Source organism: Nanorana parkeri, unplaced genomic scaffold (genome assembly GCF_000935625.1).
Source record: "Nanorana parkeri isolate BGI_ZX_2015 unplaced genomic scaffold, ASM93562v1 scaffold1298, whole genome shotgun sequence".
Taxonomy (NCBI): domain Eukaryota; kingdom Metazoa; phylum Chordata; class Amphibia; order Anura; family Dicroglossidae; genus Nanorana; species Nanorana parkeri.
In genome coordinates this window covers 202239-224132 of record NW_017307566.1, presented here as the reverse complement: position 1 = coordinate 224132, position 21894 = coordinate 202239, and the positions used below count along the sequence as shown (strand labels likewise).

Here is a 21894-nt window from a genome sequence, read left to right as displayed (position 1 = left end):
GATGCTAAGAACAGGGTAGTGGAAGAAAACAAAAGCACCACCTTCATGTCCCACAGCGGTTGTAAAGAACTGTATGGTAAAGCACATGTTCACTTGGGAGCGGTCACAAACCTGCACATCTTCGGCACTGATGGGAAAGCCTTATTATCATACATGACCTGCCTTATGTAAAGAGCCTAGAAAAATGCAAAAAACGGACATGAAAGCAAGAGATCAGCCATGTAGATGATACCCAAGGCATCTGTCCAATATCCCTCTAGCAAAGATGAGTGAAATCCTGCACCCGGGGCTCTTCACTAGCTGCTGGTATCCATTCAAGTGAAGCGCGGGCAGTGGACTGGGGGGTTGGGCATATTGAAAACCTGTCTCCTTTCTTCATCATCAAAGTCGTCGTTGTCGGCAGGGTCATAGTCATCACGGAAGCAATCATTGCAGCTCTCATGCTGAAAAGCAAAGAAAGCACTTAAGTGCTATGCACTCGAAATAACCAAATGCAAGACTTCAATTACAACCCAAAAAACCCCAAAAACTCCAATGCCATGTTCAGTATGCAGTGTAAACAGGATATGCATGACTACCTCTATATTTGTAAGCTTACTGAGAAACACATGTACATACTGGGTATGCACTAAAAACTCCTAGGCACTGGGGTCTGTTCAGGTACACACAAGGGAAAAGCAATGGTCATGTCCCCTTGGTATGGTTCTGGGTGGCGTTGGCAAATACTGCTCTGCAAGTCATACTTAATAATCACAAGACACCGGCAGAAGTGTTCCTCAATGATAGGGATCCATCGATACTGATACCAGTTGGTGCCGATACCAAGTATTTGGGCGAGTACTTGTACTCGCGCATATGCTCCGATACCTTCCCAGATACCGGAACTTCCAGTCAGAAGATTTCCTCTGACCGGCAGTGCCATAGGGGAACATGGAGCCATCTTCCCGTCCGATCAGGAAGCTGGGCAACGAGTAATGACCCGCCTCCCTGATTGACCGTGAAGCCGGCTCCATGCTGATTGGCTGGGAAGCTGGTTTCACGGCCAATCTCAATCAAGCCAGCCAAACAACATGGGGCCAGCTTCCTGGGCAATCAGGAAGCTGAGCGGCATGTCATTACCCGCCGCCCGGCTTCCTCATTGCCCGGGAAGCCAGCTCCATGCCAGCGGAAGCACTGGTATTGGTACTCGGTATCGGCGAGTACCGAACGCAAATTATCGGTACTCGTACTCAATGCCAAAAAAACGGTATCGGTGAATCCCTACTCAATGAGAGGACAAGGTGCCTATTTGGGGATTATGTTATTATACTCAAGCCATTTGAGCAGAGGGGCACTGAGGGCAAGAGTGACTATAACTTGTACAATTTCTTCTTTCAGATACACTAACCACTGAACACCAATTATAAGCTTTACTTTGCTCCCAATCCCCACCAAGGGAGCCACTTCACCTGTGTGGTTATAAATGCTGGGGGATGTTCCTGCCCCATATTAGAACTGAGCAAGCAATTTTTAGAAGTGCTGAAATGTTTTAAACATTACTGAACAAGTACAGTTCAACATGGCCAACTACTGCAATCTTTCACCCACATTCCAATTACATCAAGACTCAGGATGTTGTACAGTGCGAGGTGACACTATATACTTACTGTGGCGATGTTAGAGACTCGAAAAGTAGGGCATTTCATATGGAAACGGGGAATGGTTACATTGAAGACCTCGCTCCTCTTGCTCAGGCGGTGGAATGTGTAATAGCCTTCCATGTAGCCGGAGGTTGTTGAGAATGTTGTGCAGCTTGTATACTCGTATGTCTGGCCTGCTCTCAGAATGGGGTAATCTCCTGCAGGTACAATACAAAGGCATTAGGTTCTCTTATTGTGCAAACAGAATGAGCCACTAGACTAAACTCCAGGCACACAGCTAAATACATAGCTGAAATAGAAATATATGAACATCCTGGACTACCAAGACCCCTTTCACACAGGCTGATTATGAGGGGATCCATGCACGGATGACAGATTAATTAGATTCCATGCAGAATTTTAAAACATGGTTAACCCCGTTTGCAGCAAAACTGCCAGCAACAGGGAATAATGATGTCCAGCAAGCTATGTAAAAGAGGTAGCTCCCTGCTCTAGGCTAGAATGGGCTACTAACTAAAGTGCCAATGGCTCTAGACCTGAAAAGGGCTCCACAGCTAACTTTTGGAGTTTGGAAAGCCCCAACCCAGTGCCTGAAGGTCACTTCCGGACTATCCCTGGAACGTCCAGTCCAGGAGCAGGCACACTATTGCCCATTTTGGACTCTCACCTACAACTCCTGGGCCTTGCACCTCTTCCACGTGCCCTTTGGCATTGGTTATTCTCCAGTAGCGGCTATCCAACTGACACGCCTTCTCTGGTAAAGCATCTTTGGCCATGTGCAGTCTGGAGATTAAAGAGACAGGACAGAAATTATTTTCTGAAGGGTAACAAGTGTCTACAGATAAAACAAGGCAACATAACAGCATTACATTTTATCTGTGTAAGTGTTGAAGTAAATGTAATTTCGCACTGAATGACATTTCGTTTGTTAAAGCACCAACTATCACGGTGTTCACCCTATTTTCATGTGGTCAGTGTTGCCGATCTCCTGCAGACAACTGCTGTCTACATGCTCTCCAGTAATGGATGAATGGCATCTCTCAGGGCAGGTATGATGGTGACAACAGTGGACCGTTACATTGTGCCGACACAGACACCGTTACACCCTGTTCCAAATTATTATGCAAATGATATTTTATCATTTACCTAAATAATTGATGTAAACAACAGTCAGCATAATTCTCATGTTATCAACTATTAAGAGTACAATCCAAATTTTATTGAACAAACCCCCTAATGATAACAGTATTTTTTCCAAATGAAAAAGACTTACAATGCACTGTTCCAAATTATTACGCACAGTAAGTTTCAAAACACTTTATAGGTTGTAAAGAACTGAAAATTGTCATTTGTTGTGTTTGCAGCATCTTTTACTGAAATCAAAAGTTATTTCAATCAAACTTTGAACAACATTTTCACTTTTTAAACATTTTAACAGGTCACGTTACATTTTAACATAGGACCCCTTATTTGACAGCAGCTTCACAAGTCTTGCATCCATTGAACTCTTGAGTTTTTGGACAGTTTCTGCTTGAATTTGTTTGCAAGATGTCAGAATAGCCTCCCAGAGATGCTGTTTGGATGTAAACTGCCTCCCACCCTCATAGATCTTTTGCTTGAGGATGCTCCAAAGGTTCTCAATAGGATTGAGGTCAGGGGAGGATGGATGCCACACCATGACTTTCTCTCCTTTTATCCCCATAGCAGCCATTGATGCAGAGGTATTCTTTGCAGCATGAGATGGTGCATTGTCGTGCATGAAGATGATTTTATTACGGAAAGCATAGTTCTTCCTTCTGTACCAGGGAAGGAAGTGGTCAGTCAGGAACTCCACATACTTTGCAGAGGTCATCTTTACACCATCGGGGACCCTAAAGGGGCCGACCAGCTCTCTTCCCATGATTCCGGCCCATAACATGACTCCACCACCGCCTTGCTGGCGTCGCAGCCTTGTTGGAACAGGGTGGCCGTCCACCAACCATCCACTACTCCATCCATCTGAACCATCCAGGGTTGCACGGCACTCATCAGTGAACAGAACTGTTTGAAAATTAGTCTTCATGTATTTTTCTGCCCAATGCAGCCGTTTCTGCTTGTGAGCATTGGTTAGTGGTGGCCGAATGGAAGGTTTATGCACAGTTGCAAGACTCTGAAGGACTCTACACCTTGATGTCCGTGGGACTCCAGAGGCACCAGCAGCTTCAAATATCTGTTTGCTGCTATGTAATGGTGTTTTAGCAGCTGCTCTCTTGATCCGATGCATGGATCTGGCAGAAATCGTCCTCAATGTGCCTTTATCTGCACGAACCCGTCTGTGCTCTGAATCAGCCACAAATCTCTTAATAGTGCGATGATCACGCTTACGTTTTGGTGAAATATCTAATGTTTATATACCTCGTCCAAGGCATTGAACTATTTCACTCTTTTCGGCAGCAGAGAGATCCTTTTTCTTCCCCATATTGCTTGAAAATGGTGCTCTGCTTAATAATGTGGAACATCCTCCTTTAGTAGTGTTACCTTTAATTGGGCTCATCTGGCAATCTAATTATCACAGATGTCAGAGATTGTTTTCAGTGATCAAAAGAGCCCTGAGACACAATGCCATACATGAGTTAAACTGAAAAACAAAATATTTAATCTTTGTGACACTGAAATAGAATTTGCATAATAATTTGGAACAGGGTGATTAGTCTTCACCGAGAGAGCATGTTAGCAGGCATTGTCAGGAGCTCAGGTGTGCTTTACAGAATGTGTGTACCATATTATAAAGTAACCTCTGTGGTCTTGCTAGTGCGGATTAGCAGCATGCAGTTCTCATGTTATTTAGTTTTTTTCAGTTCGGGACCTCCCTGGGAGATAACTGTAAGCGGTTTGATTTTTGAGTGACACTAAACTCAGGAGTTAAACCTTAAAAATACATTTAAAATACCTTAACTATACCTGTACCTAATTTGTGCATCAGTGTGGCTACTTTTGTTCCCCCGTGGTTCCAGTGTGTGTTGTAAAGTAGTCACCGCTCCAAGCTCACTCCCGTGATGGACTACAATTTCACATTTAGTTTACTAATTTGTATTGAGATTGTAGTCCATCACGGGAGTGAGCTTGGAGCGGTGACCACTTTACAACACACACAGGGACCATGGGGAACAAAAGTAGCCCCCCTCCAGAAGGAAGGACAGTGTCAGCACCAATTCAGAGATGATTTGAGGATCTACAGCCGAGTAAAACACACATGACACACATTTATGTTAATAGATAAGGTAGTTGAATACATTTTTAAGATTTAACTTCTGAGTTTAGTGTCACTATCAGTGATGGAAAGGTAAACCACTTTACTGACCGCAAATAATCAGACGTTATGCTTGAAATTCCCACCCTAAACAAAAAAAGGAATTCATTGCACTGCAGTAGCAAAAACAAATTAGAAGCTCTTGCTGCAATACTCACCCTATTTCTGGGGCAGCCCCAACCAAGAGCTGGCCATGAACATAATGAGGGGAATTCATCAAAACTGGAGCAGACAAAATCTGTAGCAGCTGTGCATGGCAACCAATCAGTTTCTCTCTTTCATTTTCAAATCTTAACTGAACTGAAGAGAGAAGCGGATTGGTTGCCCTGGGCAACTGCTCCAGGATTCTGTCTGCTCCAGTTTTGATAACCCCCCCTCCCCCACATTATGTTTGTCTATAGATAAGCTGATCAGCATGGGTTCATACTCACTTGATTCTGTAGGTAAAGAAAAAGTGCGGCGGGTGGATAGAGCTCAGCTCAGGGAGGAAGGAAGTGGAGACTGACACAGAGATCTCATCGGTAGAGGCCACACAGTCCTTGTCATGTTCATACCTGGTGGGAAAAAAAACGGTTACAAAGACCCGATACACAACATGAACAGGAGACTTGGTTTGAAATATTCCAGAACAACACAGTATGCACTAATATTAACCACACAAAATTGCCTTGTTTTCTGCAACCAGACTATCGCCTGAACAAGCTATTCTGGTCTGGGCTCTGCAAATCCAGGTGCTAGGCCTGGTATGTTTGGTTTCCTGCACTGGGTTTTATTTCCTTACACACTAGCTGTGTTGGTTTCTTAAATACGAGATGAAGTTGCAACATGATTCTAACCTGGAGCAAGTACAGCGCAGACCTTATAAAGGCCTCTAAAAGTTTATATATACCAATGTTCCACTATAAAGACCTCTAGACTGCCCACTTCCCTATCTGATCCCATGTGAGTCAATAGGATAAGTTTGTATTCTGTTCACGCTACCTGAAGATCTGGTCCCTGATGATGGGGTAGTCACATGACACCACACGCTGCACATAGGTGGTGAACCACTGCGAGAAGGAGGTACCTGACATGGAGAGAATAGACAAGACTGGCATCAGATAGTCTTATAAGACTAAGGCTAGCCATACACAAATAGATTTCTCAGTAGGTTCCTCCATCCATGCTATATAGTGTGGAAGGAGAAATCTGCACTGCCAGCTATTGTACTCAATATAACTGGCACTCATGGCTACCTCAATACCCCCGACGGTAAGTGCATCTTATAGGGTGCAGTCAATGTTCGGCTGAGAATTTTCCACACAGCTCAGTCAATTTTTAAATTGACTTTTGCCAAGCTGGCAAACGGGCTGGCCAATAGGGCAGCACATGGCTTCAATTTCAGCCGATTCAGCAGTAATTAACCAAAATTCAAGCCTTGTATGGCTAACTTAATTGGGAACGGACAATGCCTAATCCTCCTCTTTACTCGCATTTAAAAAGGGAAACCATAAATAACACAGACCATATATACCCACACTTCCATACACACGATTAAAGCCTCATTCACACCAGAAAAAGCCAGCATGTACAGCTCCGTGCTGCGTGCACGGCCGTATCGGGCAGCTCCCGGGAAGGACAGGTGCTGCGGATGATTAGTACGCAGCCCCAGTCCTTCTCTATGGGAATACGAGGCCGTACACAGCCCTATGCTCACCTCAAGTGCAGGTCCGTACAGGTCCGGGTGTCCCGGCTTGGACGCAGACAGTATCCATCCTGTCAGCGTAAGAGTACGGACAACCGCACGGACGTGCAGTGCGGGTGAGCGTACGGCTGCATATTCCCATAGAGAAGGACCGGGGCTGCGTACTAATCACACGCATTACCTGTTCTTCCCGGGAGCTGCCCGATACGGCCGTGCACGCAGCATGGAGCTGTATGTCCCGGCCTTTTCTCGTGTGAATAAGGCCTTAATTTACAGATAAAGGTTAAAAAGACGGAACAACCTTTGAAACATGAGAAATGTAAAAAGGAAAGCAGCGATACTCACCTTGCCTTCAGAGCTGTCCATTGCAGAACTCTGCTCCACCGCTGGTCTTTTTCCAGGTTGAATGATTTAAATAAGCTACCATAAATCCAGGGTGTCATGGACCCATCTCCTGGGGGTTTGTGACCAATTCAGCCTTGGGCTTACAGTAGAACAGGAAACAGATCTCTGCATTATTTAAGACTGCCCACAGCCGGGAGAAGGGAAAGACAACACAAGGATGCCATGTGACCAGTCAGAGGACTGCTGAATAAGGGTCATTTTTTAAGATATGCGGGTGAGGGCTCAATGGACAAAGGATTTCAAAGCGCTGTTGGTTAGCTATGGAGAGCATCCAGAGAGCACACAGAACTCTCGTCACCCCACCACCATTGGCTGGAGAATAAACAAACATTCATAAACATTCATAAAGGCTGAAAGACATGGAGAATCTGAATAGCTACCACTGATAACAAGACCATTGTTTTATTGTGTCCCAAATACTATAGAACCGACATGCAAATAATGCTAAATCAAGTATTGAAAGCACCCAATGCACATGTTACAAGTAACTCTCTCAATTAGAACCCAAAACAACATATCTTACCTATGATGAACATGTCCAGGGCAGCTGGGTTATGTGCCGTCTGGTCCTGAAATATAGAACATGAGCATTAACACTTAGAAAAACCTAAGGGAACGAGTCTGCTTTAAATCACGCAATAGCTATTCAAATCTATTATTATGAATTTCTGGTACGTGAACATTGGCCATTGGACTCCGTTTTCACTGTATGTGGGTGTGCTTATTGGGGTCACTTTGGAGACGAGTAATCTCTGCTGTGTATGCAGCTGGCAATAGCCGCTAATTCCTTTAACTGTGTTGTAGCTAGAGGAGTATAACTAACAAAATAGCAAGAAATGTTTGCTTGGGTCCTTAGTGGCTACTAAACATTAGTTCATATGTCATGACAACACGTTTCCATTTAGTCATACATAAAAAAAATCCTTACTGGACACTGATAGAAGATTTCATTGCGAGATCTCCCTTCCGCATCTGCCAGTGCCAAGTACTGGCTGAGCCCTGTGTGGATACAGAAAGTGATAGGCAAGCACTGGTTGAGCCCCGTCCTGCGCTGGAAGCCGCCTGCTGCTGTGTCGATGTCCAGGAGGTCCTCCGACCGGTAATGGTTTGACAGAGCCATGCTGCCCATTAACCTAGAACAGAATCATGGCATATGAAAAGCAAAAAACAGCACAGGGTAAATAGAGTTTCATGAGTAACCAATCAATCTATAAAGGTGCTCCAGATATCCAAGGACATTTTGCTGAAATCCAAGTCTCCTTAACTGTAGGATACTTAATCTGGGTGGCACTACAGGGACTAGTCACGTCGTCATTCTGTGCGGAAACCATCTCCTCATTGTCCAGTGAGAGGGCAAGGCTGTAGTAAGTTCAGAAGAGGGTCGAGCTGGAACTAAGGATCTCACTGCATTCTTGCAGTATTGGTTTCACAACCAAACGACTTTGAGATGTTGACTTGGCCTCCAAATTCTTCAGATCTCAATCCTATCGAGCATCTGTAGGGTGTGCTGGAAGAACAAGTCAGATCCATGGAGGCCTCACCTCAACTTACAGTCCTTAAAGGATCTGCTACTTATGGCTTGGTGTCAGATACCACAGCATACCTTCAGAGGTCTAGTGGAGTCCATGCCTCAGGAAAAAGGGGCCTACTCAATATTAGGTGACCCGTGTCCACCACCAAAAGTGCGTACAATGGGCAATTGACCATCAGAACTGGACCACAGAGCAATGGAAGAAGGTGGCCTGGTCTGATGCATCATGTTTTCTTTTACATGTGTGCGTTGCTTATCTGGGGAAGAGATGGCACTATGGGAAGAAGGCAAGCCGGCGGAGGCAGTGGGATTCTTGGGCAATGTTCTGCTGGGAAACCTCGGGTCCTGCCATTGATGTGGATGTTACTTTGACACGTACCACCAACCTAAACATTGACCAAGTACAACCCTTCATGGAAACAGTATTCCCTGATGGCAGTAGCCTCTTTCAGCAGGATAATGCGCCCTGCCATACTGCAAGAATGGTTTGAGGAACACAACAACGACTTTGAGATGTTGACTTGGCCTCCAAATTCTTCAGATCCCAATCCTATCGAGCATCTGTGGGATGTGCTGGAAAAACGAGTCAGATCCATGAAGGCCGCTCACCTCACATCTTACAGGACTTAAAGGATCTGCTACTTATGGCTTGGTGTCAGATACCACAGCATTCCTTCAGAGGTCTAGTGGAGTCCATGCCTCAGGAAAAAGGGGCCTACTCAATATTAGGTGGGTGGTCATAACGTTATGGCTGATTGGTGTGTGTGTGTGTAATATATATATATATATTAGAAAAAAACACAAACAAGGGGCGCCTTTCCTGGTGCAGACAAATTTATGGTATCTGATGAAGGGGGCGTGAACCCGGAAACGCGTCATCACACAGTCTCCTCTGCTGACACATAGACACGGCTGTGCAGCTTTCACAGACTTTTCCTTGGGTCCATGGACTTAATTTTTAAACTTTTTATACTTCAATCATGAATTTTGTGAGTATGTTTTATATTTACCTCCAATCCTGATCCTAATAAATTTGTCTGCACCAGGAAAGGCGCCCCTTGTTTGTGTTTTTTCCCTAGATTTTGCAGTCTCCCTGGCTGGTTTGGGGCAGCATCCTACAGACATTTTTATAAACGTGCTTTTATTTATTTATTCATCAATTTTTATTCATCTAATCAATTCTTAAACAGACTTTGATTCTGACTATACTCGTGTGTTTATTGGTTTGTACTGGTTGAGCAGTCCTCTCTGCCGCTTTTTTTGTGTTTTCATCTGGATAGAACAGGTGTTAAAGGGGCCTGCTCAATATTAGGTGGGTGGTCATAACGTTATGGCTGATTGGTGTGTGTGTGTGTAATATATATATATATATTAGAAAAAAACACAAACAAGGGGCGCCTTTCCTGGTGCAGACAAATTTCCGACACAAGAACACAAGACCCCCTTAAAACCCATATTACATACACAAGTAGGCTGTTAAAATATGGAGGATTGCCCCATCACAGCAGCAAAGATCTGATCTCTATAGGTTGAACTCGATGGACTTGTGTCTTTTTTCAACCTATGTAAAGATGTAATACCGCATTCCAACACTAGGCCGGAGCCTTTTTACTGACTGGTTGGAAAATATTTGATGCTCTATGCAGAAATTGCTATCAAGACTCGCTCTCCATTACTCACCCAGGCACCACAAGCTTCTGTCCGTTATGAATTCGCAATGAGCATCGATAATCATCTGGAAGTTTACAGCCTACCCTTTCTTCAACTGCATCAATATCTTCTTCCTGAACCCCGGCTACCAAGCAATGGAATAAGGTCAATCATTAAAAAACACTAACATCAATTCGTCAAACATTTGCATTAAAGTAAACAGAGTAAAAAAAAAAAAAAAAATATATAATCAAAAATTCCTGCCACATACAGTAGTTATATATAACTGGAGATGATAGTTGTACTCCAATTTCCCTTTAGTAATCACACTCTAATGCACAACCTAAAAATATACCTTTTAGTGAGCTGATCATTCGTGGGCAGTTTTCATTCAGATACTCCTCGAGAGAATCCCAGGTTGTCTTCAGCTTGGCATAGTGATGAATGTATCGCCCCATGTCCGAGTAATACTCCATAAAAGTTGCCTTCCAGCTTCTGTTCTTTTTCTTATCACTTGAATGAGAAAATATTAAAGTAATAGTTAAGGAAAAAATAGAAATTAAAACACCTAAAATAAATCAAATTGTTATATAAAGTGCATCAGCCATAACATTATGACCACTGAGAGGTGAAGCGAATAACATTGATTATCTTTAAAATGGACAAGTGTAAGGATTTGAGCGACTTTGACAAGGACCGAATTGTGACGGCAAGAGGACTGGGTCAGAGCAACTCCAACACTGCAGCTCTTGTGGGATGTTCCCGGTCTGCAGTTGTCAGGACCTACCCGGTCCCAGGAAAACCAGGGAATATGCCCGTGTAGTCCGATCCAATAGAAGAGCTACGGTAGCTCAAATTGCTGGTTCCAATGAAAAGATGTCTGAACACACAGCGCATCGCAGTTTGTTGTGTATGGGGCTGCGTAGCTTCAGACTGGTCAGCATGCCCATGCTGACCCGTGTCCACCACCAAAAGTGCCTACAATGGGCAATTGACCATCAGAACTGGACCACAGAGCAATGGAAGAAGGTGGCCTGGTCTGATGCATCATGTTTTCTTTTACATGTGTAGGATCATGGTTGGACAGCTGGTTGAGCCTTCGGTTAACAAGACTGCAGCTACAAGAAAGAATCGTACAAGTAAATATACAGAAACAGATTATTTCATGTAAGTATACAGGTGAAACCCTACTTGCAAATCGAATTTGCTACCTAGTACCCAACCAACATTGACTGTTTGGTAAATGGACCTCTTTGGTACCGCTGTAAGAAGAGAGACAGAAACAAAGACAAATACGGACAAAAATAATAATGGGAAAAAAAAAAAGATGAGAGGGAGAGATCAATATAGAGAACGGAAAGAGCAAACCAATGCAAATGTTAGAAATGTGAATTTGTATTACTGGATGTGGCCGTTACTGCTGACCTCCTCCCGAGGATGCAGGCTCTGTCCCCGAGCCAAACAAAAAGCACTCGGAGAGTCTGAGATCCCCTCTGCAATCTAGATCAGCATCCAGATTTAGACATTCCTGCAGGAGATCAACAATGGCGGTCCTTGTGTTTCTCTGTGATAGGTATCCTTGAACATTTCAGGGGAGGTTATTTTTATAAAGCATAAGTACGCTGGAATGTGGAATTGCTGACTTCTGCTAATGCTTCCTTTCTTGTTGTCATTTCAAGTAAGTGAAATATGGACTTGTGACTTTTCTCTGCCTTTCCTGATGCGCATAATTATTCTACGTCAGTGACTCAGAATGCACTGAATGCAGGTCACCATAAGAGCCAAGTAACTAGCATTTTCAGGGTGGGCAGCAATGGCAGCTGACAAGGTCATACGTGTTGCAGGACAGTTATACTTTAAAGAGACCCAGTCACATTACTAAGAATCTCTTACTAGTCCACCCCCCTCCGAACTTATACTCGTCTACACTGCACTCCTCCACCATTCTTCCATTCAAAACCTGAGTAAGCTCCGACACAGATTAGCTGATGTCCTCCTCAGGTGACAGTGTTCAAACCTGGGAATTCCCCGCTCAGGCCTGCACCTGGGAGGGGTCACATGCGCCTCCATATTCACAAACACCAGGTAGTTGCATCAGCGCCAAGGGAGAAGTGGGAGGGTGGCAATGTGAGCCTATATAGGTCAGAGGTGGACTAGCAAGCGTCGCTTTGCCCTTCATGGACAAAGTCCCTTTATAATGCAGCTAAAGCCTAACTGGCTGACATTTAGTTTGTTGAAGCACAGTGTAGTGAGCATGTTATTTAATGTTTACTTCCTTCTTATCATCTCAGTGCTGTTGGTCTCCTCCAGCCTCTTTTACCCAGTTCCTGTCTACAATGTATGTTGGCACAGGCCACTTGCGGGCTCCAGCATGGACGTGACAGGGTGACGCCACAGGAGCCACTTCCTGTCTACATGCAATCGCTCCAGTGTTGGCTTTGCATCGTTGTCCTGATGCTTCCTGACCGCGAGAATAGTGGACCGTGTCTGCACAATGTGTGTTGGCACAGGCCACTTGCAGGCTCCAGCACGGACGTAACAGGGTGACAATGCAGGTACCACTTCCTGTCTATATGCAATCGCTCCAGAGTTGGCTTTGCACTGTTGTCCTGATGCTTCCAGGACAGTGACAACATCGGACCGTCTCTGCACAATGTATGTTGGCACAGGCCACTTGCAGGCTCCAGCACGGACGTGACAGGGTGACAACGCAGGAGCCACTTCCTGTCTACATGCAATCGCTCCAGCACTGGCTTTGCATCGTTGCCCTGATGCTTCCTGACAGTGACAACAGCGGATCGTGTCTGCACAATGCATGTTGGCACAGGCCACATATAGGCTTCAGCACGGATGTGACAGGGTGACAACGCAGGAGCACAATTTGAACACCGATGTCATCCTATAACGGAAGTGCCAGGACAAAGCCCTTCATAGCAGGATGACCAGGAATTTAATTTAATGAAAGCTCCATATTGAAAACTAGAGCTGCAGCTAACGATTATTTTCAAAATCGATTAGTTAGTCGATTATTAGGTTGCTGGGTTTTGTAGTCCTCTATAGCTGGTGGTATTCAGCATTGCACCACTATATAATGTACTATTTCTGGGATTTGTAGTCCTCTATCGCTGGTGGAATTCCGCATTGCGCTGTATAATGTATTATTGCTGGGATTTGTAGTCCTCTAGTTGCAGCCCTATTGAAAACGTCTCTTGAGATCACATTAACATGCAAGCTAATAGGAGAGTCTAATGATTGGGTATGTAGCTACATTAAAGCAGAGCTGTGGGCACAAATCTCTATTAACCCTTGCAGTGAGGCGACCCACGCCCTGCAAGGGTTAACTGCTTATTATTGTCTAGGTAAAAAAAAAAAAAAAACATTTATACTCACCGATCCTCTGGACGGGCCGGCTGTCACAGCGCTCCCTCTATGCTTTAATGATGGTATGTCCCTCGACCTCCTCACGTCCTATACACTGTGTATACAACGTGATGACTCAGGGACCTCACAAGTGAGATGAGTGGAGGTGGAAGGGACCGGTATTAAGGTGGCCATACACTTTACAACCCTCGCAAGACTTTTGTCTTGCGAGGGTTGTAAAGTAATTTAAAAAAACGTACGATCTGCCCTTCTTGGACAGGCAGATCGTACTTGCGATCACCGCAATGCTGAATGGGCCCGTTCGGCAGTCATCTCTCGATCATGTTAAAAACCCGCCGAAAAATCGTACGATTCTCGGCTGGTTTTCCAACATGCGCGATATACAAAAGTCGTGCGACCGTACATTAGAAACAGTCGCACGCCTTCCATACACTGCACGATCGTGGGATTTCGTACGAGAATCGTGCAGTGTATGGGCACCTTAAGAGCAAGCCGGCTCCACGGTCCAGGTGAGTATAACCTAGACAAATACGAGCACTTAACCCTAACCCCGCGGGGGGGCTGCTGGCGTTGATAAAGTTTGTGCCCAGAGCTCTGCTTTATTGCATCTAATCAGAACAGACTCAGTGGAGGGACTTCTTTTACATAGAATCTTAGGGAGATTATATAAGTTTGTGTCTTTTGTTATGAAACCAAAACATCTGCCGGCAGCTACGCTTCACCAAGCCAATTAGGTTTATGAAGGAGCGGATCACAGCCGCCAGACTGGCATGGCGCCAACACATGTACGGCTAATGTACTTTGTGCCAGCTTGCACTGGTGGACTCCCGACATGATGTACACAGAAGCGAAGGAGGGGCCTAGACAGAACCTGTTTACTGTTTTCGAGGATCTGTCCCTGCGAGATAACAAGCCCCGAAGGTGCCTCTATGATGATATCCGCATCGCATGCTTATCTGTCTGCACCACGCCAATGCCTTACATGCAAAGTATCGCTCCATTTGCCAGTCAGAGGACTTGGCAGAACTTCTGGGTATTGGGGGGGGTCACGTGGCTCACCCACTTCTTTCCACGATGTAAGGGGCGTGCTCATACACACGGGGGCAACTGAAGTAAAAAGTTGGGCTTTGTTCCACACGTGGGCGGCTCAGCTCCGCGTAGACATGAATGGCTGAGCACAGCTGTACGCGGGTATGTGCTGGCACTTGTATAGACCCGGGTATAGCGTGCGGACATATTCCCCCAAACACAGACGGCTGAGTGGAAGTGTTAAAGTGCAACTAAAGCCCTTCTGTGAAGAAAAAGAAAGAAAGGAGAAGCGAGAAAGAAGTACAACTGAAGCCAAAACTTTTTTTCCTTGGCTAGGGAGGAGAAGGATTAAAAACAGTTTTTATTTCTGTTTGCATCTTCGTTAGGGAGAGTCACCGTTCTCTATTTGTCCTGATCAGTGAGAGAAAGTCCCAAAGTATGGCTTGCCACCCCGAACAGGAACAGATGGGGAATTTGCCAATCAGGACATTAGCTCTGCTGACCACCACAAATTCCCTCTAACGTGCTGTTGTGCCAGGAAGTGGAGGAAAATCTCCCCAATGGGGTTAAAAAAAAAAAGCTGACAAGTAGGGATGCACCGAGTATCGATATTTATATTTCCGCACTCGCCGATACAGAGTACCGATACCGGTACTTCCGGTAGCATAGAGCCGGCTTCCCGGGCAATCAGGAAGCCAGGCGGCGTGTCATTACCCACCGCCCGGCTTTATGATTGCCCAGGAAGCAGACTCCATTCTGTTTGGCCGGGAAGCCAATCGGCATCGAGGCCGGCCAAACAGATCTGACAATATGGTGACACGACCCCCACCCTGCAGGCACCTCATTCCCCTCACATAGATCCTCAGCAGCATTCATTACCGTACCAGTCCCTCGGCCAACTGGGCAGACACCGCGCTCCAAGATCTGCCCACGTCTCCTGCGTTTACAGCGCCCACGTGATCTGCCCTCAGCCCGATGCCGCGCATGCACAGGATTTCTGAATGGAAGCGCTGGGCAGTCTGCGGGAGATAGTGGAGAGCGGTGTCTGCCTAGCTGGCCGAGGGACTGGTATGGTAATGACTGCTGCTAAGGACTAGTGATGGGCGTGGGCGTGTTCGCAAGCGCCTCGTGCCGAGCCCGCCGGGCCAATCACAGGCACTGAGACATGTTCCCGGTCCGCAGCTGCAGAGATCGGGAAATGTCTCAGTGCCTGTGATTGGCCCGGCGGGCTCGGCACGAGGCGCTTGCGAACACGCCCGAGTCCCTCACTGCTAAGAATCTATGTGAGGGGAATGAGGTGCCTGCAGGGCAGGGGTTGTGTCACCATATTGTCAGATCTGTTTGCCCGGAACAACACTGATTGACTGGGAAGCTGGCTTCCTGGCCAATTAGCATGGAGCCAGCTTCCCGACATTGTTTCCTCACGGCACTGCCGGTCAGATGAAATTTCCCTCTGACAGGAAGTTCCAGTATAAGGAAAGGTATAGGAGCATTTGGGCGAGTACAAGTACTCACCCAAATACTCAGTATCGGCACCGATACCAATGCTAGTGTCGGTGCATCCCTAATTATAAGCCTCCCTTACCTTATCCAATACAAAATATAAGTTTGGGCTTCAGATCCAATTTAAAATCCGTGAGTTTACATTTTCTTCACTTCCTGTCTCACAACAGGAAATGAGATCTCTCCAAAGTATCCGGTCTAAAATCGGCTATACGCGGTTAGAATTTCGTTCCACTTTCTAATCCTCGATGAGGTGAAGTAGATGATCGATTTCGTCCGCAGTGACGAAAAAAACGTAAATATGTTGGAAGATGTTTCCTGATGGAACGAAACTGTATCAGTGAATGTGGATATCCTTCGGAAACTACATTCATTCCAAACTAAAAATGTTAAATAAAAACTAAAACCAAACAAAATTTCGAAGGACCTTCGCCAGGCCTGTGACGGCGTTATGGAACGTTCCCATGATTTTTCGTACAAACATCTGCCCGTGTGTTCCGTACTATAGAGCTTGTCACCACTGGCGGAAAACCAGTGTCTCTTCCACCTTCCCCCGGAGCTGCCTCCAACCAAAAGACGGTCACACCGGTTAAACAACTCAGAGCATTTCCAAGCGTTAAATATGTGCCGCCAGAGGAGACAAGCCCATAGAACAGGTGTAAGGGAACCTTGGGCCTCCAGCTGTTGAGGAACTACAAGTACCATGAGGCATTGCAAGACTGACAGTCACAGGCATGACTCCCAGAGGCATGATGGCATTTGCAGTCAAGGATACCTACCCCTGCCTTAGCCATGTCACTGAGTTGTCACTGTAACAAGTGTTCCCACCCAGACATATGGGGGGGACAGGGACACACCACGACATATGGGGGGACAGGGACACAACACACCATACAACCAGACATAAGAGGGGCACACACCATACACCCAGACATAAGGGGAGGATGCAAAATAACCAGACATGAAGGGGGGACACAATACTCCAAGAAGTGAAAGAAGGGGGATAATAACAGACACAAACACACACGTCGCTACACTGGGTGACCCCACCATCATAACCTGCTATAGTAAACACACCAGGTGACCCGGGGGGAGAGTAATGCAGGCTGCACACCTCTCAGGGGAGTGGGGGAAGTATTTGCAGGACGGACACATGGTGACACACAGTGGACCATTTGTACCTGAGAAGGTCCCGGAAGTCCAAGTAGGACAGGATCAGCAGCAGAGGGTCAGACGGCAATTCGGCCAGTCCCAGTTCCCCGGCCCCAGCCATCTTGGTGGCGACCCACAGAGCAAACGCGGCTCCTCCCCTTCCCACCGGCAGACCACGCCTTCAAAGAGATATCGAATTCCAGCCCCTGTCTAGCGACCTGCAGCTCGACCACGCCTCCGGGGAGGAGTCAGGTACCTTGGAAGCAGGCACGCATCGCCTTTGCGTGCTAGCTCCCGTGAGCATCCGCGTAATCTCTTGTCTCTACTGCGCATGCGCGGCCTTTTCACCTTGCGCGAGGATAGGGTCACGTGACGTGGCAGGGCACCGCGGCGGCGCCTGAGTTCCTGCCCAAGTTGTCAGGCAGTGAGAGACCTGCGAGCGCATTATCTATCTGTAAGCCCGTATTAACCCTTTCCGTTCTACTTTCAGAGCTTATTAAACCTTTCCCACCTACCACCAACTTGGATAATCTCTTATGGCAGGTGTAGGGCCAACATAGGCCTTCCAGCTGTAGTGTAACTACAAATTCCATTACGCCTTTCCCTAGGGGTGTCTTGCCTGTGGCTGTCAAGTCCTGTGGCTGTCAAATCCCATGAGGCATTGCTGTTGCAATGCCTCATGGGATTTGTAGTTCATCCGAGGTACTTTACACATTTATTCAGTCATGTAACGCCGTACTAAAATACATTTTATATCATTTTTTTCGGGACAGGTAGAGCTTTCTTTTGGTGGTATTTAATCACCACTGGGTTTTTTATTTTATTTTGTACTATATAAAAAAAAAAAAAAATTACTGGACAAACAAAAAAAACACCTTTTCCCTATGTTATGTTATAAAACAATTATTATTACCCAATTTCGTGGTTAAAAAAATGGGATTACATCGGGTAAATAGACACCAAACATGTCAAGCCTTAAAATTGCACGCGCCCTTAAAAAAAACGTAAAAAATGACCACACCGAAAACTGGCCATAGGCGACGCTTTAAACGCTTTTACCGCTCATCAGCTTAGTGTTATCAGTGATTAATGGCCATAAAATTAGTGCTCTCACTGCAACGTGAGTGACAGTCACGGCTCTCTGCAGCGACAGGATCGAGAAGTGAGCGAGCGACGGTATGTGTTCCCTCACTTCCCGATCTATTGAGCCGACCAGTGACAGTTTCATTGTCACACGTCGGCTCCAACTATGAGGATGAGGGATTTTCACTCGCCTCATACTTCTCCTTTAAATGATGTTCTGTTGCCACAAGCTTGTGAATTGTAAATATTTGTATAGAGATGGGAATAAAAAAAATATCATCAGACAAAAGTTGAACTATTTATAAACAATGAAACAAAATGGAAAGTAGAATTTGTGAATGACCACTAGATGGCAGTATTGGAACACAGACCAGCGGGGCAGTGACATAGCACGTGTTAGATGCAGCAGCAACAGCTCATTGTGATTCTACAGCGGCACGCGACTGACTAAAAAAGCACTTTTACTTTTAGGCACTTTTGCAGTTAAAGGAGAACTATGGGGTTAATAGTTCTCCCTGGGGTAACGGGAGGACACAAACTAGCGTCCTCCCGTCACCCTAAGCTCAGTATACCGCGAGCCCCTCCCCTGTCACGGCAGAGAGCTGTGACAGGATCGAGAGGTGAGCGAACGCCGGTATGTGTTCGCTCACTTCCCGATCTACTGAGCTGACCTGTGACAGTCTCATTGTCACAGGTCGGCTAGAACTATGAGGTGAGTGAAAAGCACTCACTCCATAGTTCTCCTTTTAAATTTGAGAAACCCCTTACTATATTTTTGTTATGTGTTCCCATTCACACAGCAATTCTAAAAATACATTCCTTTACACAAATATATCTTACCTGTTAGATGTCTCTTTGGTGAAAGTCTTTGTGCAGATTCCAGGCTACTCCGAGCAGTTTCAAAGTGCAAGTACAGGGTCATACCGATGGACAGACTGAGCTTCCTCTCATTAGCATACAATGCTTCTAAGTCTTTAACCCTTTGTTAGGACCGACCGTGTTCAAATCTAGTTTACAACTGATAGTGAAGATCTGCCAGCACAGTACAGACAGTGGTAATTAGAGTAAACGTAACTTTCCACAGCCCCCTCCTTACCCTTACATAGGTATGATTTTTAAAGTAGAACTGGGGGGGGGGGGGGAAAAATTGTTAACCCTTGCAGTGGGGCTACCCCCCAACACTGCAAGGGTTAACTACTTGTTTTTGTCTAGGTTAAAAAAAAAGTTATACTCACCCGATTCTCAGAGCCGGCAAGCTGTCACAGCACTCCTTTCTGCCTCTTCTCCTCCACTGCAGCGGCGGTATGCCCCCCAATGTGTATAGAACATGATGACTCAGGGATGTAGATTGCTGGAGAGAGGCTCCAGGGACCGGTCTAAGAGCAAACCGGCTTGGAGGATCAGGTGAGTATATTTTGTAAATTTTATAACTTAGTTGAAAACGAGCCTTGAAGGCCGGTGCATCCACCGTCAGCCATAACAGAGCGCAGGTCGATGGGTTCAACAGCTAGTCCAAGGGCCGGATATGGCACACGGCTGTAAAATGCCCAGGTCTGCTTTCAGTATCTTGCTAGTCGGCCCAGCTGGCTCTCAAAATACCCGAACAATCTGATTGGACGCAGGCATTGTTCAAGTGTTTTAAAAGCCAGCAGGGCCGACTAGCAAGATGGTGAAGCTTGGCCCAGCGGGAGATTCCTCCATCCGCACAGTTTAGCGTAGATGGGGGAATCTGTTGCACTCTTTCCATCTGACCATAGGAAATCTATAGGTGTATGGCCGGCTTTTCGTTGTTTTTTGCTTTTTGTTTTCACCGAAACAGGCGTCTTTGCCGGAAAAATACTTCCCCTTTCGGTAACAACCGTTCATTTTTATATTCCTCATTACTTTGTGTCCGGTGATAATGGCTCCCAGAGGAAATAGAGAGGATCAGTAGTCTCTCCAGCCAGAACACAGCAAGATTCCAACCCCTTTCACATTCTGCCCAAAGCTAAGAAAAGAAAAGCTGTATACTGGCGGTAACGTGTACGCTGCCATTCCAGCCTAATGTAACGTGCTGCAGACTCTTCATGGAATGCCAGCAAGAAGATCTCACCAGAGAAGAGAGCAGTGATATATTGCTAATGTACGGGGGCTGTAAGCTTTCCCATAATAGGCTATGGAGCTGAGGTGCACATGCACAGCTTGCCAGCTCAGAGTTTTTTTTATAAACCCGAAGGCCTTTGTCCGGCTAAAGTCAGAGAAGTGCAGCATTCTGGTCCAACATATCTTATGAAAGGTGGAGTAGGGGGGGCAGTGGAGGAAAAAGAGTTACGAGTCCCAGTTTTTTCATGACAAACCTTTGTAATGGAATTATATTACTGAATTTATTTAAATCAGGAATGCGCCGCAATTTTGGCCGAAAGATGGTACTTTCGGCATTTTGCCAAAAGTGCAAATTTTGGCTGATAAGTTTCGGCGGTCGAAATTTCGGTGCATCCCTAATCAAAATGCATTCGATGTCTGTTTGACTGATCAAAAAGGGAGCAAACAAGAGTTCATTTTCCCCATAGTTCTCTTAAGGGTCACGGAAGGACATATACTAGCGTCTAGGGTTGCACAGATACTAAGTACAGTACTCGTAACAAGTACAAGTACCGATACTTTTGAGCTCCAAGACTAGAAAAAAATTCAAAAATTAGGAGGCAGCTGTCATTTGTAAGGAGCACACGGAGCTCCTGGGATTTGTACATCTCTGTTTTCATGTACGATTTTGTTTTTTTAACTATAAATAAAGGGATGCACAGATACCAGTTTTGCGAGTACTGGTACTTGCCGAGTACTTACAAGTACGAGTACTGATGCATTTTTGTTTATTATCATGTGACAGTTTTTCTAAAACAACACAGACTAATGATTTCAGGACAGTGGTGGAGGGCCAGAGCCACGTCCCAGCTGCAACCCTGGTAGATCTCATGAAAATGCCAAGTATCAGCACTGGTATCGGTGCATCCCTACTAGCGTCCTCCTGTGACCCAAAGCTCAGTATATCGCGAGCTACAGCTCGCAGTCGAGACAGATCCTGACATTACAAAGTAACATCCACCTATATGTTACTTTGAATGGCCCACTTACACCTACGCGTTTTAAAGTGACATTAAACCCCTTTTTTGCATATATCTGCTGCTAGCAAGCATTAGATACAGTATATGAAATAACATTTAAAAAAAAAAGTTGGCAAATAGGTTTAAACTTTCCATCGTTTCGCCGTGCGCTCCCGTCCGAAGATCAGAAGATTCTCGGGCAGCTGCAAAAGATAATGGGGCGGACGCAAGCGCTGTAGAAATCGCCAGACGGGAGACGAGGAGAGACACCGGGTTAGTCAATGCAGGCAGCCGTGCACCGCACAGATTCCGTGGGACAGGAAGAGACGGGAGTCTGAGCTGGAACAGAGACCGGCACCAGCGCTGGAGGAACTCCTGAAAACTACTGGAAAGAAGATGATCGGATCAAGAAGCATCATTTAAGGTAAGTCCTTAGACCAGCATAGGGGGGGGGGGGGGGGGCTTTT

General features: G+C 45.8%; 1 protein-coding gene across 1 annotated transcript; it reads right to left on the bottom strand.

The window, feature by feature from the left end:
- Window positions 1-249: 249 nt before the first annotated feature.
- On the bottom strand, window positions 250-17418 carry FBXO3 (F-box protein 3). Its single transcript, XM_018569191.1, has 11 exons — window positions 17294-17418; window positions 11213-11317; window positions 10555-10712; window positions 10230-10344; window positions 7947-8151; window positions 7542-7587; window positions 5911-5995; window positions 5361-5483; window positions 2308-2423; window positions 1647-1837; window positions 250-443 (listed from the first exon to the last, which is right to left on the bottom strand). Exons 1-11 carry the CDS (start codon window positions 17383-17385, stop codon window positions 315-317), a joined length of 1365 nt encoding a protein of 454 aa, XP_018424693.1. The 5' UTR covers window positions 17386-17418; the 3' UTR covers window positions 250-314.
- Between the last annotated feature and the right edge of the window lie 4476 nt (window positions 17419-21894).

Coding starts and splice junctions, on each gene's coding strand:
- FBXO3 (XM_018569191.1), bottom strand. CDS start 17,385: ATGGCTGGGGCCGGGGAACTGGGACTGGCCGAATTGCCGTCTGACCCT. Junction 10,345..10,554: donor AATGATCAGCTCACTAAAAG/GTATATTTTTAG, acceptor ATTGCTTGGTAG/CCGGGGTTCAGGAAGAAGAT. Junction 2,424..5,360: donor TTCTTTACCTACAGAATCAA/GTGAGTATGAAC, acceptor TTTAATCTCCAG/ACTGCACATGGCCAAAGATG.